Source organism: Anser cygnoides, chromosome 5, assembly GCF_040182565.1.
Source record: "Anser cygnoides isolate HZ-2024a breed goose chromosome 5, Taihu_goose_T2T_genome, whole genome shotgun sequence".
Lineage (NCBI taxonomy): Eukaryota > Metazoa > Chordata > Aves > Anseriformes > Anatidae > Anser > Anser cygnoides.
In genome coordinates, this window is record NC_089877.1 from 43,348,814 (window position 1) to 43,364,775 (window position 15,962).

General features: G+C 47.6%; 1 protein-coding gene across 1 annotated transcript; it reads left to right on the forward strand.

The window, feature by feature from the left end:
- The first annotated feature begins 200 nt into the window (after positions 1–200).
- Positions 201–14,904, forward strand: VASH1 (vasohibin 1). The gene is made up of 7 exons (XM_048059755.2): positions 201–575; positions 5,479–5,567; positions 6,049–6,105; positions 7,178–7,252; positions 8,278–8,659; positions 9,046–9,158; positions 9,783–14,904. Exons 1-7 carry the CDS (start codon positions 303–305, stop codon positions 9,853–9,855), a joined length of 1,062 nt encoding a protein of 353 aa, XP_047915712.2. The 5' UTR covers positions 201–302; the 3' UTR covers positions 9,856–14,904.
- Positions 14,905–15,962: the final 1,058 nt, after the last annotated feature.

The window sequence follows — 15,962 nt, forward strand, 5'->3', positions numbered from 1 at the left end:
CACCGGCCGGGGGGGCGGCCGCTGTCTCCGCCCGCCCCGCGGCGCGCTCGGGAGGCGGCGCGGCGGGGGCGCCCCGGCGGCAGGCCCGGCCCCCTCCGCCCCCAGCCCCGCCGCGGCCCGATGCGAGCGGGCGGCCGGCAGCGGCTCCCGGCGCCGCCCCGCCGAGCCCCCGCGTTGTGATCCGCCCGGCGGCGAGGCAGCGCCGGGGGAGGTGCCGGCCCCGGCCCCCCGGCCGGGCCATGCGGGGCGCGGCCCCCGGCGGGCCGGCGGCGGGCGGCGGGCGCTGAGAGCGGGCGGCGGCGATGCCGATGCCGATGCCGGGGGGCGGCGGGGCCGCGGCCGCCGCCAGGCGCCCCCCGGCCGGCGAAGCGGCGGCGGCGGCGGCGCGGGAGGAGGAGCAGGAGGAGGAGGGCGAGGAGGATCTGCGCGACGGCGGCGTGCCGTTCTTCGTGAACCGCGGCGGGCTGCCGGTGGACGAGCCCACCTGGGAGCGGATGTGGCGGCATGTGGCCAGGATCCACCCCGAAGGCGAGCGGGTGGCGCAGAGGATCCGGGGCGCCGCCGACCTGCCCAAGGTGAGAGCCCGCGGGGACCCCCAGGCGGCGGCCGGCCCGGCCCGGGCCCCGCCGGGCGCACGAAGGGAGCAGAGGCTCGGGGCAGGGCCCCGGGGGGCTCCCGCGGGCGGTGACCGGGGCCCTGCGGGGCCGTGCCCTGCCCCACGGGGCTGTGTGCTAACGGAGCAGCCGCCTGTCGTGGGGCCTGGCCGTCAGGTAGCGCGGGGGGCCGGCTAGGTGATGAGGGAGTGAGGCTCGAGTCCAGATCCTCGAGGTGAGAAGGGAGGTGAGGCGTTGAACCAGATGAACCCGGGTTTGGGAGCCGTTTGCAGGCGGAATTCTTGCACAGAACCGTGTCTGTGGGAAAAGGGACCCTTCACGGCCAGGAGTTGTAAGAGGAGTTATCTAACACTCACAGAGCCTGTTGCTGGTGTAGGGCCAGATGTGGTTTCCGAGCGTATCCCTGGCCCTGCTGCGGAGAACTCTATGAAAAGAGGAACCGATGGTCGTTTCTCCCACCCTTGTGCCGGACTGAATCATTTGCATGTGAATGCTTACGATAGCTGCTGTCTGCTGTTGCACCTCAGCTGGAGCAAAAGCTCCCCTTTCCATTGGCATCCTGTGAACAAAAGGCACTGCAAACACTTGGTGTGTCACTCCATTGACCAGCTAGGGGAGTATCCCCATCATGCTATTAGAGGAAATTCAAATACAAAAGGATGAAGGATTTTCTGCTCAGGCTTTTTATTGCAAGGACTTAAATCCCTGGGATGGAAAACTGAAGTAAGCAAAACCATGCTGTTATACAGCGCACAGGCAATCAGTACCGCTTTCCACGAGGAACTCTGGAGAAGTGTGTGATCCGAGTTCCTTTGTGCTGTGCAGTTATGTGGCAGCACCCAGAACAAATCTTGAACCCTGATTATGGTCCCTCTTCTAACCCCACAAGACTTTTCTTTCCCTTTCAGATTTCCTTCTCCTCAGACTGTACTGAACCTGGGTGAAGGCTGAAAGCATGTTTCTGAGCAGTCAGAACATGCAGTACTTAATTTCCTGACCAAAAGGGCTGGTTTGGTAGGGGAAAGGGAAGAAAGAAGCTCACAAACAAGCGAATGGTGCATGAGGGGAGGGAAGTACTGTGTTCAGTCTCTGCTTTGGGTCTTAATGTGAAGTACTTCTGCTTTTGTTCTCACTTAGCTGTCTTATACAGTCTTAGTGCCAGATAGTTACGGTTAGGGGACGTAAGCAGTATGAGCTCCTCTGGAATAATATGACATTAGTCTGTCCATTTTTGTGTGTGTGTATCTGCTAGCACCTCTGGGATCTAGATCTATGAACTCTAGTCGGTGCTCTGCAATCTGAGATGCCATGCCCGAGCTCACCAGGCGTACAGATGAGAGGATGCTGGGATGCAGGAAACAGCTAGGATGAATGAGCTGTTATCCTAGCTCCTTTCCCCCTCTAGGGGTGTATTTTTATCTTTGAGGTTTGCTTATATCACTATGCATCTCTGTGCCATTAAGTTTCTTTGCATGGCTGATGCAACAGATGAGAATTAGAGCAGTGAGTGTACTCTGCAGGGCCAGCTCCTCTGAAAGGCTGAACACTCTCCACATGCTAGAAGGCAAATACGTCTTTAGGTGTTGGAGTCAGACTGTGGTTTGCCTAGTTCCAAATTTTTGCCTTGAAGAGTGGCCAGTATTGGCTGTTGGGGAAAATAACTCTTTAAAGAGTTGTCCATAAATTAAACTTAATGCCATAAAATGATGATGGCACGAGGCTGTGATCAGACATAGAAGTGTTCACAGATCAGCTGCAGGGGTCGTGTCTTCCACTGAGTTGTTGAGAGCTCAGAGATCTCCTCAGGGGTCCAAGGTATCCTTCTGGTAGGTTTGGGGTACCCACCAAGCAAGCTGAGCCAGGTTGACAGGATGTAGTCGACTGGCCATGCATGCACAGCTTGAGAGTGCCAGCCTCTTGTAGGTTGTTTCCTTTCTAGCTATAAGGTGTGGTATTGCTTTGCTTGGAGCTGCACAAGGGAAACACAAAATGATGTGCACTTGCCTCATTAAGAAGGGCTGGATTTTAAATGCGGCAGTTAGGAGGGCAAAGACAGGAAGTATTGCATCTAACGGGTATAGATGGAGAAGCAAAAAATCCAATTTCTTTAGTCAGGCTAACAACTGGGATTGCTATTGTTCCCATGTGGCTTACAAAAGGGAAATTAGGGAGGAGTTCAGATACATAAAAGCACCATAACAGAAGCTGTTGCTAAACTAGGCCGGCCAAAAACATACCTCTGTGATATGGATAAGGGTGGAGCTTCTTTCCTCTGTCCTATCTGTCTTGTCTCATGTACAGTATGTCCCATTTGGTACGTGAAAATCTCTTGTTCTCTGGATCCCCTTTCTGAAATTAGAGTCCCAGTCTTATGCATACAGCCAGCCCGGCCGCGTGCATGAATCTAGGAGTGGGGTGATGCAGCCCCTCCACACAAGTGATGAGGGACCAAAGACATGTTCAAGCAGTCTGTTAAGCCTGGCAGAGGTATGTGCTCTGGGAAATCTGGGCTCTCTTCCTAACTCTCTCTCCAGCTTTCAGTGCAACTAAAGGGAAAGCAAAATAGATGTGATTTTCCCTCATTTCTCTTCCAAATTAATTCTTCTTTGATTTCTGGAGGATTGTGAGGACTGCCTAGTATTTATAGCCCTTCTGAGATATGCAGTGGATAGTGCTGGGCAAGAATAATGTGTTAGCGTGTCCAATCCCATCGGTGTGGGTTTGAGGGATGGAGACTTTATTCCTCTCTTCTCTTGCCCCAGTAAAATGCTGTAGACCTGATGCAAAAGAAACTGTAGCCCAGTCTGGGCTGCAGGCCCAGATCTGGGAGAGAGAGAGTGAGCACGCTGTACTTTCATCAGTTTAATTACTTGAGGTGAAGGCGGCTCTTCGGCATTAACTAGTCCCCTGCTGAACTGGTTGCCATTGCGCTGTGTCAGTGTTACGTGGTCCTTTAAGGAACAGGGGATCTGGGGGGTTGCAGCAGTAAAAGGAGGAGTACCTGACCAGAGTCATTAGTTGTGCTGTCAACATGAACTTCATCAGTCTGCTTCCACTCAAAAAGCATGAAAGTCTCCACCGTGAAGAAATGAAACAAAGTTAAATAGTCAGGCTGTCCTGCTTGATACCTCTCTCATTGTTTCTGCCTGGAAATGATTTCCTATGACTCAGTGTATCAGCTCACAGCATCCAAACTGACTCAGCTCGCACAGTTCCAGAGATGGCTCCATCCCTGCTCTGCTCTCTGGAGCCTTCCCTGCTCCTGCTGTGGTTGAACAAACCCAGTTTCATATCTGCTCCTGCTCTTGTGCCATTTTCTGCTAGTGCCTCCCCTTGCTCCAGGCAGGGTACAGAAATAAGGCACTGGAAATAACAGGTAAAGTGCTGGGAAAATGGGTACCAGTGGCCAAATGATGCTATCTTGTTTCCCCCAAAAAAGAAAAGAAGGATTAAAAACATGGGGGAGAGAAGATTGATAAGAGACTGAGCACTCAATGTTTACTTGCTGATGGTGTTTGGAGATAGCTTGAAAAAACAATTACAGGTTACATTTTCCAGAGGCAGGGCCAGTCCCTGGCCCCTGTGCTGTGCTGGCACGAGAAGCAGCAGCGTGTGGCCATGTGGCAAAGCAGGTCAGCGAACAGCTCAGACTGAAACCTAGCCATGCTCGCTGGCTCGGCTTTCAGCTGGTTCAGGCGGCCTGGTTCGCTGGCCACCTCTGCCAACCCAGGGCGGGGGAAGACAGTATGGAAATGAGTGGCCGCAGAAATGCATGTGGAAGGTGATGAGTGGCTAAGCAGCGCTGCTGGCTACAAGTCTGCAGCCAACAGTGCACAGCGGAGTGGAAGGCCCCAAGGGAAGAGCTGGCTCTGACTCACTCTTTCTTAGGTGGGGGATAACCCATCTCTGGGGGAAGTCTGAGCAGGAACTGAAATGCTAAAAAGCAAAGTGCTGTGGAAAGCTGCAGTCTGGTATCAGATGGGTGTGTGAAAGGCAGGAGCTATCCTTCAGAGGGAAGATGCCGGCTTCTGTCTCCAAGCCCCTCAGTAGCACCAAATTTGTGCCTTTTCCATTATATTTGTTGAATGAATGTGTTGTCAGGGCTGTCTGCCATCCAAGCTTGCCTGTCCACTGTAACTGAGCAGACAGGACTTTTCTCCTTCCTTAGACACATTTTCTCAGCTGCCGACAAAGCTGCAGTTATCCCATGTGGAGCAAATGGAGAGGAAAATTGGACTGGGCCCATAAGGCTGAGGCCTCAGAATAGGACAGCAGTCTGAATGGTGAACTTTCGGAAGTCATTCTCTGACTACGTAATTCAAGACAACAGACACTGAAGGTGGGGAGTCGTTATGCTGTCAAGCCTGTGTCTTAGTCAGTGCCAACTCACCCGAGGTGCCAGGAGGCAGTAAGGGACTTGTAAGCCCTTGCTTACAAGCCTGTTCCATGCTCCAGTGGCTTTGGGGAAATTCATTCTCAACTTTTGCCTCCTTCTGTCTCCTTCTTGTTTTTGTTTTGTGCCTTCTGGTTTGCATACTCAAATGAGCTCAAGCTCTCTTGGTTGATGGCATTGTTGTCTCACATTTTGCCTTGTCACTTAATTTATCTAATTCTTCCCTGGTGATGCTGCCGAAGAGCCGGACCCTTTCACGTGGTTTCTCTGACAGCTCAGTGGTGTTGCCAATTTCTGAATCCATGCCCAGTTATCAGTATGGGAACAGAAACCTACCTGGTGTGGCCACTTCTGGCAGCAAAAAGGGGCTGGTTTTAGAGGAACATGCTCTGTGTAACTACATGACACTGAGTTCAGCGAGAAGCAGGAGAGGTTTGGAAGCGGTGATTTATGTTCTGCTCCCCATTTCAGATTCCCATACCGAGTGTGCCTGCGTTCCAGCCGTCCACCCCCATCCCTGAGCGCCTGGAAGCTGTACAGCGCTACATCAGGGAGCTTCAGTATCCTTTACTGTTACCTTATTACATATCTGAGACACTGAGAGCCGGGTCTCAGACGGACTGCAGCGTGTCACCTCACTGTTAGGTGAGCTGTGGTGGAGAGAAAACTGCCTCTCGGGTCATCCTACTCAAGCATTTGTCTCTGTAGCTGTCTTAAAGAAGAGTTGGCAACCCTGCTTTTGTGCATCTTTGGCATCCAGCCCCTCTGTATGGGCTGTCACCATGGACTTCTGGGAAACGGAGTGGAAACATGTATACAGTGAGGAGGGAGAGAAAAATAGACAAGAAAGAAATACGGGAGTAAGGAAGGACTATAAATGGGAGAAATGCAGGATAGAGAGGAAGGAACTTTCTTGCTTCGGTGTTGTATTTGTAGCATCCCAACTCTGCTGTGAGAATAGTAAGTAAATAAAGTTCTTCAGAGAGCTTTTCTTCAAACTCTCCTTTCCAAGCTGTCGAGCCCTTAACGTCTTGCCTCCAGGTACAATCACACTGGGACACAATTCTTTGAGATTAAGAAGAGCAGACCTCTGACTGGGTAAGTGCTGGCAGCCTCTGCCACATTTAATCCTTGCTTTAAAACATTAGGGCCCTGCTGTACCCACTGGCCAAGGTTAGATGACAGTCAGTGCTTTCAGTGCTGCAGCTCCATCCTGCTTTAGCTGACTTCATTGTCTGTTGCCTGGGGTATGGCTGGACAGAGCTGCGTCTGGCCTGTCTCAAGGACAAGGGTAGGTTTTGTTGTCGTGGATCAGTAAATCCAGTAAAATAACAGAATTGTATTTCAAAGATGTACAGATTCTGCCTGCTTTTAATTGTAAAATAACTACATGAACTTGATGGATTCTGAAGCTAGGTCCTGCCCTAAATGAGCCTTATAAAAGCCAAGCATCTTTACAGGGCTAACTTGGTAGTACTTGTGAGTGCCTTTGCAGTATCTAGGCTTGCAAAACTCCTGCAGTATAAACTGAAGAGTTTATACGTGGAAGGAGGAGGGGAATTCTGACTGCAGACTTCGGAGAACTGCACCTGATAAGCTCCTGGAGATAAGCACCAGATGTTCACTGGTTTTATCAGCCAGCATATTGAGACTCTCTCAAGACTGGCTTCTTACTCTTGGTCTACTCCATAGGTTTATGTGACCCCAGATGTCTTGTGCTGTAGGCAGTGCATTGTCTCCTCCGCAGTACTTCCTGAATGGAGAGCAGGGTTGTGTGATGCCAGAGAAGAGGCCTTCACTGCCCTTGAGCTTTGTGAGGCAAATGTTGTTGGTCCTTGGTCCTTTGAGCTGCTTGTGGTCACATAGGTGTCCATCCACAACTTACTAAGCTGAGAGCTGTTGTCTCCCTGAGAACAAGGTTGGCCACATAGGCAGCTTTGTTGCAACTCACTGAAGGAGCAACTTGTAAGCAGTGACAGTAAGCGGTGGAGAGCAGGTTTGGATTTCATAGCTTCCTAAGGAAGATACACACCTGTTCCCTGTCCTCGATGGGCCTTTGCCTCTCCTGGAAACCCACCTTGCATATATACTGCAAAAGGGCTGAACTGGCCATACTTGCATAGTGCAAGCCTCCTAACTCTCCTTGTCCTTCCCTTGTCCCTTTCCACAGGCTGATGGATCTGGCCAAAGAAATGACCAAAGAGGCCCTGCCAATCAAATGCCTGGAAGCTGTGATCCTGGGAATGTATCCTTTCCTCTTGGAAATGTGCATGCCTGCCCATCCCTGCATTTTCTCCTCTGCTCTCTTATGATGCTTCAAGACTGCTGATAATATTGTCACCTAGCCCCACACCCCTGTTTTCCCTTCCCAGTTCTCCCTAAAACCCCTGCCAATAAAATCCAAATCCAAGCAATCCCCTGAAATAGCCAAACTAGTTCTTCAGAGTTGTTCTTCCCTCCCTAAGAAGGGTGGTGCTGCTCTGGAAAACTCTGGAAGCAAGTAAAAGAGAAAGGACCGATCTAAGGAACACGTAAAGGGAGCAAAAATACTAGCTAGGGTTAGGTCAGGAGGTCCTTTGTGGATAACATTGTTCCCTTACTGCAGTGTTGCCTGCACGTGTTCTACACTAAGATAAATTAGGGATCCTCCCCAACATCTAATTATGGTGTATGTCACTTCAGTATTATGTCTAACATGCAGATTTCTTGCCTGTCAGCTTAGGCAATACCTTTATTAATTCTTGGCTTGTGCCTTCTTAAAGAATACGTCTTTCCCAGCTACCTTCCAGGCATTACCTACGTCACTTGGGCTATAGTTTGTTGGTGCACAGTGGCAAAACCACCTGGAGGGGCATAGATGGCGAGTGGTTCAGAAGAGTGGTCTGATGAGTACTTTGTCCTGGAGGTTCCTCAGTTTCTAGTTGAAATTAACAGCTAGTAAAACAGATTAAAACAAGCTGATGAATAATGCTACAGTATTGCAGCTAGGTAACTACGGAATATAGCACACTAAACGTGTTAGTATTGCAACTTCTGCGTCACAAAATTGCCTGGAAATTAACTCCCCATTGTTGACTGCCTGATTTCCCCATGAAAGTAGGACAGCTTGCAATGAGCTGGACTGTTGATTTGGAGAACAAACCCTGTCAATGTGATGCCTGAATCAGTGGTGAGTGTGCTGAGCAGGCTGGCAGGGTTTGGAGCAGGCAGGAAGTATCTTGCCACACAAGTGGTATCACTGGTTGTTTCCTGAATAGTGGCTGCTGTCAGTTACCTCACCAACAACATGACCACGCTGGACCGTTTCCCCATCAGCTTCAAAACCCACTTCTCAGGGAACTACTTCCGACACATTGTGCTGGGGGTGAACTTTGGGGGCCGCTATGGGGCACTGGGCATCAGCCGACGTGAGGAGCTCATGTACAAAGCACCCGTCTTCCGCACACTAAGCGAACTCATCTTTGACTTCGAAGAGGCGTATCGCCGCTGCTGGCACACACTCAAAAAGGTGAAGCTGGGCCACTGTGTGTCCCACGACCCACACAGCGTGGAGCAGATCGAGTGGAAGCACTCCATCCTGGATCTAGACAAACTAAGCCGGGAAGACTTCCGCAAAGACCTTGAGAGGCATGCCCGTGACATGAGGCTGAAGGTGAGCAGCGAGGGTGGAGTAGTAACTCGCTGCAGCATCCGCTGTCTTGCCTGGCCTGTGGCATGCTGGTGGAGTGAATGGCAGGGGGCAGTGGCAGGTGGTGGAGTGGAGGGTGAATTGGAGGCTCTTCTGCTTTGTTGTCAGGCTGGTTAACTAATGGGCACGCACACAGTACTGCTGTTGTGATACCTTGCACTGTACACGCTCCTTGGAGCCGTAGCTGTGATTGTAGCTTGTTTTCTATTTTCTGGCTTTTGTATTTTCGATTCACTTGCCTTGCTTTTTTTTATCATTTATTCCCATACAATTAATAGCTGTTAGGCTTTGGTTTTCCAGTTACTACTAGTATTGTTTCTCTGCTCATGGTACTCTTTTTTCTTTGGTAGATTGGCAAAGGAACAGGGCCACCATCTCCTACCAAGGACAGAAAGAAAGATGTCTCCTCCCCACAAAGAGGTCAGGCCAGTCCGCATCGGCGCAACAGCCGTGGGGACCGACGGTGAGTGGGGCTGCTGGTCTTAAGACTTATCCAGAGCATCTGCTTTTTGGTGGCTTTCTTTTTGTTCTGTTTTTTTTTTTTTTTTGACAGACTGCCTTGCTGGGTTTTCTTGTTTGGTTTGGTTTTTTGGGATCTTTCTGATGACTTACTGGGGTTCTTTTTAACAGGGAAGACTTCTCAGACCTGCATTAGCATTTCTTTTGTAGTCTCTGTCTTTCTGAGTTTATCACTGCTTGGGTGGCCATTGTTTTTTGTTGTTGTTGTTTATTTCTGTTTGTATGTGTGTTTGGTGGTTGTTGTTTTGTTTAGGTGGGGAGGAGAAAGGCTGCTTAAATAGACAGTGATTGTGGTACCTGGTATTTATCCTTGCCTAGGGGTCTGAGTTTGGATGTCTCACAGACCTGTGCCCCAAAAAGATCCCACAAATTAGACTGTTTTCTTGAAAATGGTCTGGGGTACTGGTGTGTTCCTCCTAACCTGTGTCTTCTTCCTGTGAAGATTGCTGGTAAAGTTACTGAAGGTTAAAGAATAATCTTGCCTTCAGTAGCATAGGATAAATCTGAAGCTTTCCTGTATGCTTCTCCTGTGCTATTTATTAATAGTTCTTAACCTCTTTGCTCACAGGCCGTCTGGTGAGAAGAAACCTACTGATTCCAAAGCCATGCCAGACCTCAACGGGTACCAAATCCGTGTGTGAAGAGAGCTGTGCCTTGTGTGCCTGGCTCCACAGACTTCTTGCTGGCCACAATTGGGACCTGCACCTGCAGCAATTCTGACAAAGGGGATAGGGGAGCAGGAATGGAACAGAGTGCTGGTCTTCCCAGGTACTTCCGAGTGGGCCAGTCCCAGAGCTGGATCCCATGGGTCCCATAGGGTTCACCTGCCTGTTTCTGGGAGAGGTGTCCATCTTAATTCACTGAAACAAGTATTTTTTTAAAAAAGAAATAAAAAGATCTGTACATTTGTGGGAGTGTGCTGCAGGGAGAATAGGAAGTGAGTGGGATCAGCGGACTTGTTATCAAATTTTTTGGGTTGACAGCACATAGATGAAGCATCTCGTCAACAGTACTTCTTCCCTGTCTGCACAGAAGTCTTGAGCCCATGCAAGGCCCACAGGGCTGAGGGAGGAGTGATGCTGGAATGGGATGGCCCCTGCGTCTTGTGCAAAAATTCCTGGTTTTGTCATTCTGCACGCTTTGTTTAGCATTGCTCTTGTGAGAAGGCAGAATTTGCTCAGCCTGATGTATTGATCATGCAAGGGCCTCTCATCTGGGGTAATCATATCTTGTATGTTTGATCCTGCTTATTTCGATGCATTTCATTGACTCTGAGATGGTAGATGGTGGGATGACAATCCTCTTCACCCATTGGGATGCTGAGGAGCTGTTGCAATATGTCCTTTTGTGGTAAAGTGGGTCAGGATATGCCCATGCCATTGCCATGTGAAAACAGGCACAGAGACATCAATCAGCAGTGGAGGCAGAGGGAGGCACGGGATGGTTGGTAGCCTGAACTTTGAGTCATCCCTTCATCGGTCTTCTATTAATTTCTAGTGATTGCTACTGTGAAAGCTCGTGGAAGACATTTCAGTCACCAAGGTATAAGTTTTAAGAGTGAATAGCTAAAAAGGATTTAATGATCTGAACAGGTTTTACAAGCATTTTTCCTTTCCGCAAGGGTCTTTCTCCTCTCTCGCTGATGGTAGTGCTAGAGTTACAGGCACCTGTTGGTGGGAAGCCCTGCTCAAGGAGATTGCCTTCCTACCACTTCAGCCTGGAGCCTCCTGAAAGTTATTCCCCCTCCCAGTCCCAGAGCTGTGCTTGTGTTCTGGCTCTTCCAATTGCTGCAGTATTTAACAGCACGACTTACACTAGCCTTCCCCAAATGGCTGGGCAGGGCCTCTCCGCCTGGTTACAGCCTTGATTCTGCCTATCCTTCTTTTCACAGGAGTGTTGTACTACTGATTAAGCTGTGTAATGCTTGTCAGAAATCTGGAGTGTTGTCAGGCCTCTCTTTTGAGGCCTAGGGCTTGGACATTGGGGTTGCCAAAATCAGAACAGCGTGGCCTCAAAGTGATCTGGACACATGGATCCAGGGGATGCAAAAATTGAGCCTGGGAGTTCATGTCCTGGAAGGAAACTGTCTTGTTTTATAACAACACTGACAAGGAGCTGAGCTTTCTGAAATACTAAGTATTTAATTTTGTTAGAACTGGGCTTATGCTTTCTTGTGGACTTGTTAGAAACAAGATGGAGCTTAGCTCCGTCAGTACTTTTTGTTGTGGTATAGCTGTGCCATACTCATATAAGCAGTGCTATTTTGGTGGTGGAGAATGGGCTCCTATCCCCACACAAATCATCTCTTCTGTTGAGTTAAAGCAGTATTAATCACTGAAGCACCACCCACAAGCAATTTAAATGAGGCCTTACAAGTTCCTAATTGTAAATCCTTAATAGTCATATCCATGGAGTTATATCCATGCCATGCAGTCTATCCTTTCAAGCTCTCTTAGTTGTCATTAGTTTTCAGCTATGCTGCATGACTAGGAGGACAATCCAAAGGGAGATCAACAGCAAGTTAGGCTACCTAAGACAAGGTAATTGCAAAAGAAGCAGCCTATTTCCACAGTGCAGTACAACACCTGTCCCCTCCCTTGCACTCCAGCTACATGCAATAATTTGAAATTAGATGTCAGTAGCAAGCCAAGCAGCCATTTGAATGCATCCTCTGATCAATTTTGTGGCTGTAAATGAACATATTTAGTGTCTGGATACTAACAATGATGTTAGCTGTAAAGGTACCGCAGTTAACTTTAACTAATAGAGGTGACTTGGAAGCCAAAAACTGCCTTTGTGTACTGTTTGCTATGCAGCAGACTGAAAGTCCAGGTGCCACTGTGAATCATATAATAAATGCAAGCAGCAAAGGAGACTGCATGTCAGGCTTTATTAAAGTGGATGAAATCTAGGGGGGAAAAAAATGTAGTAGTCACTTATTTGAAACTGGGATGCATCCTCACCATGACTTTGGTTAGTTAAATCAGAGCAATTGGAAAACTCTTGAGAATAATTAGTAGCTTCATACAGAGCACATTCAATAACTGGACAGACCTAAGCCTTTTTAGCTGCAGCGGAGAAGTGTGTTGGGTGAGAGAAGACTTCAGAAAAGATGGGGTAACTGAGGGGTCAGTTGCATGCTAATGATGCTTTTTTAAGAGCAGGGCAAAAGGGATGTTGAACAGTGTTGGATCAGCAGAGCAGAATGGCTTAAAACAAAATGCTTTGTTTGACCTGGTAATTAAGCACTTTCCTGCAGGATGTAACTGAGGCCAATAGTTTAGAAAACCAAAGGAAGTGGATGTTTAAGGAATGAATGACAGGTAGAGTTCAAGGTTTCTTAATCCACATCCTCAGCAGTCACCACCTGTAGCCAGACAAGAATATCCTCTTTTGAGATTTAGTTGCACAACTGTGTACATTAGGAGGCATTTAATTCTTCTTATGCAGCTGGTATTGACTTCTTAAGATGGACACAGGAGCAGAGCCCTCTGCTAGGGTTACTATTTCAAGCCTTCTTCTATTTCTCTGTGTGGAAGAAGTTCTGCCCCTTACTGTCTCAGTATCCCCAGTTTAATAGATGGTGCAAAGAAATGGAAAATGACCAATTTTCTCCCCCCAGCTCTATAACGAGATGAATAGCGTCAATACAAAGCTTAGCTTCACTGCTAACAAACAAGACTATTCCCCTGTGATACAGAATTAGTGCAATCCAGTTTTATGCCCTAAGAAACTTGTGGGTACAATGAAAAATGAACCCTGCTTTTGCACTTCAGCTCCCTCATCCAGCCAGCCTGGCTTCTGGTCTGTCTGCCTTTAACTGTAAGAGGAAAGGCTGAAGGCATGTCTTTCTCACTTTTGCAGTCCTGACAGCTACAGAGAAGAAATGAAAATAAGTAGGGGGTATCTTGTACTCCATAGTGCCAGCAGGACAAAAAAGATGGCTCTTGAGGAGTCTTATTAATTATTTAATGTTAAATATTAACATGATTGCTCACGTAGCTCTGGCCTGTAAACTTCCACTATTCAGTACGTCTCATCTGATGTCTTTTTTGCAGTACACGTCCCTCTGAACCCCTTGCAAGGGAATAGTGACCATACACTGAGAACGAATAGACACTGCCTATGTTGTATGTGAAGTCTAGGTCAGCTTTGAAAGACTCGACTTCAACAAATGCTGGCCTACTACTAGCAAAACTATTTTAAATGTAACATAAACCTTGAAATAAATAATTTCTCTTTATATTTTATGTAGACAAGTCCCTTGATAGCTGGCCAATTGCAATTTTTTTGAATGGATAAAAGCATCAGTGAGCAAAACCAAGAACTTTCTGCTATGGTGTCACACTGGCATCAATATATACTGAGAAGTAGGATCAAGACTCCATCAGCCTGTGACACACTAGTTTGTTTGTTTTTTTTTAATTCTAATGTGATGAGCTAAATGAGTCTTTAGGAAGTTAAGGTATGTTAGCAAGTGTTTTAGCTGGGAGTGGAGTGCTTTTATTCAGTTAACTATGACTATTTCACCTGTGTGCCACTGCATGGGTCAGTACAGAGTATGCTTGGATGCCTACCAGAATAAATGACTCCAGAACTGTGGTTGAAACATAGTTTGTGTTCATACAGTAGCTGTGTTGCTGTTGCCTGTTTAACATGATTTTTTTTAATTATTTTTAAGTATTTCAGGTGAAAGCCTTAACCAGGTGCCTGCCCCTTAAGGTGGGCTCACGTGTGGTGTTGTATAGACTGAAACATGACTGTCCTTAAAATTGCAGATTTTAAGAAACCATAATGAACAGAAGAATCCTATTGTTGCCAAAGGGCAAGAGTCTGGATTAGATGGGCTTTACCGTGCTCCAGTGGTTCTGGCTAATTACTTTAGGTGGCTGCTTTAACCACTTGCTCCTTCTAAGTCAAGTGTTTAAAGCAGCCCCAATGATCAGGTGCCAGATACGAGCAGGGCATGCCCTGTGTCCCATGTGTACTGTGTGTGTAAGTAGGTGAAATAACACCGTGTATTCTAGTGGTCTTACACTGTTGTCCTGTCAACATTAAGATCTTCATTATGGAGTTTATAACTTAACCTAAGAAAGCAAGTGCTATTCTAGCTTGGTTTTCGCTCTGCCAGAGCAAGGTGGAGATGGTCCCTCTGCAACCAAGCTGAACTCCTTAGGGAATTTACTATTTTTGTCTGTTTTCTGAGCAGGTGTTTACCTGTATCACAACCACTCTCCTTCAGTGATGCCCTGGCCCTGTCTGCTCAAAAGCAACTCAATTTAGGCCCAGAAGGCTACTGAATCCCCTGTGATCTCTGCAGAGCAGAGTTTCCCTCCAGGTCAGGGTTGAGATGGTGCTAGTGGGACCAGAGTGGTCCCCTTCCATGCACATCAGTATTATACTCTAGCACTGATAGGGTGCTCCAAACCATTGACATCTTTATCACTGGTACAGCTCAGAACTAACTAAGAAATGGAAGGTTTCTTTCTTTTAAAATTATATCATGTGTGTCTTTTTGTAATTAATCAGTGTGGTTCTGTGTCTTTATGTAGCCAGCACAGAACCCCTATTTAGAGTTAGTTCTTATTGCACTCCCCATAGCCCTCATGTTGATACTTCTTCCTGCTTCCTTTGACACTTAGACAATAAAATTCCCTCTGTACTGCTCTCAGCTTGTGCAGAGAAAACAAGATGTCTGTACTGTCTTTCTTTCTGATTTAAGCTTTCCCTTTGTCAGTCAGTTTAGAAGACAAAAGCACAGCCTTGAGTGATGGTATCAGACAGATTAAGTATAGAGGTCCTGTACTTTTGCAACATTATGGAAAAAGGACACAGAAGAACCCTCATTCTCCATCAAGCATGTGACCAGGTAAGCATGTCTGTATGCAAAAAGGCAGTTGCCAGAGAGTAAGAAGCATGTATGTGGCTGTGCAGCAAAGGTTAAAACTCATCTTTTCCTCCTCAACAGCCATCTGCCAGGCTGTACGGAAAAAAGCCAGTGGATGAAACAACATAAATGTCTGTCTTGAGTTGATACTCCTAAGGGTTAACACAAGCCTCTCCTTCCACTATTCTGCTCTTCAGCATATGATCCAGCCTCCTTTCCTGGCCAGAAAAGCAATTCTGCTTAAGCACTGTAGTGACCTTCCAGACTAATGACCTCACCAGGACTCCTCAGACAAATGCTGGGTTAATAAAGGACAGTCAGCTGCAAGGTTCAGTGTATTCCCCCAGCAAGGGGGATCCAACTTTATTCAGGCTATCATCTTTCAGGCATAGCATACCCCCTCCCTCGAGGGAAGTGAGTAATAGCTGGGACTGGGGCCAGGACGTAGGCAAGCTTACAGCATATGCAACTGTAGAGGAAAGGAATAAACATCCCCTACCCTGTCACTCCAAAGAGTATGGCACATGCAGTATTCCCTCTTAGCCAAGTTAATTATACAAGCAATTTCTGTCTTGAGGGAAAGTAATTGCACAGTACCTAGTAGGCGGTATGAAGGGACAAAGAAAGTAACCACATCATAAGACTTTGAGGTCTGTGCTCAGGCCCAGAAGATGATAATACAGCAGCAGAAGGTGGCTTCTTGCTCCATGTTCTCCTGTTATTGATCTTTAAGCATTTAATAAAATGCTTAAAGACTGAAGTGCTGCAATTTCTATAAACCTATTTCAAATGCTTATTTGAAAATACCCTCTGCCCCATGTCTTACAGATTTCACTAGAAATTGGGTAACTCTTGAAGTCT

Coding starts and splice junctions, on each gene's coding strand:
- VASH1 (XM_048059755.2), top strand. CDS start 303: ATGCCGATGCCGATGCCGGGGGGCGGCGGGGCCGCGGCCGCCGCCAGG. Junction 7,253..8,277: donor GAAGCTGTGATCCTGGGAAT/GTATCCTTTCCT, acceptor GGCTGCTGTCAG/TTACCTCACCAACAACATGA. Junction 9,159..9,782: donor AACAGCCGTGGGGACCGACG/GTGAGTGGGGCT, acceptor CTTTGCTCACAG/GCCGTCTGGTGAGAAGAAAC.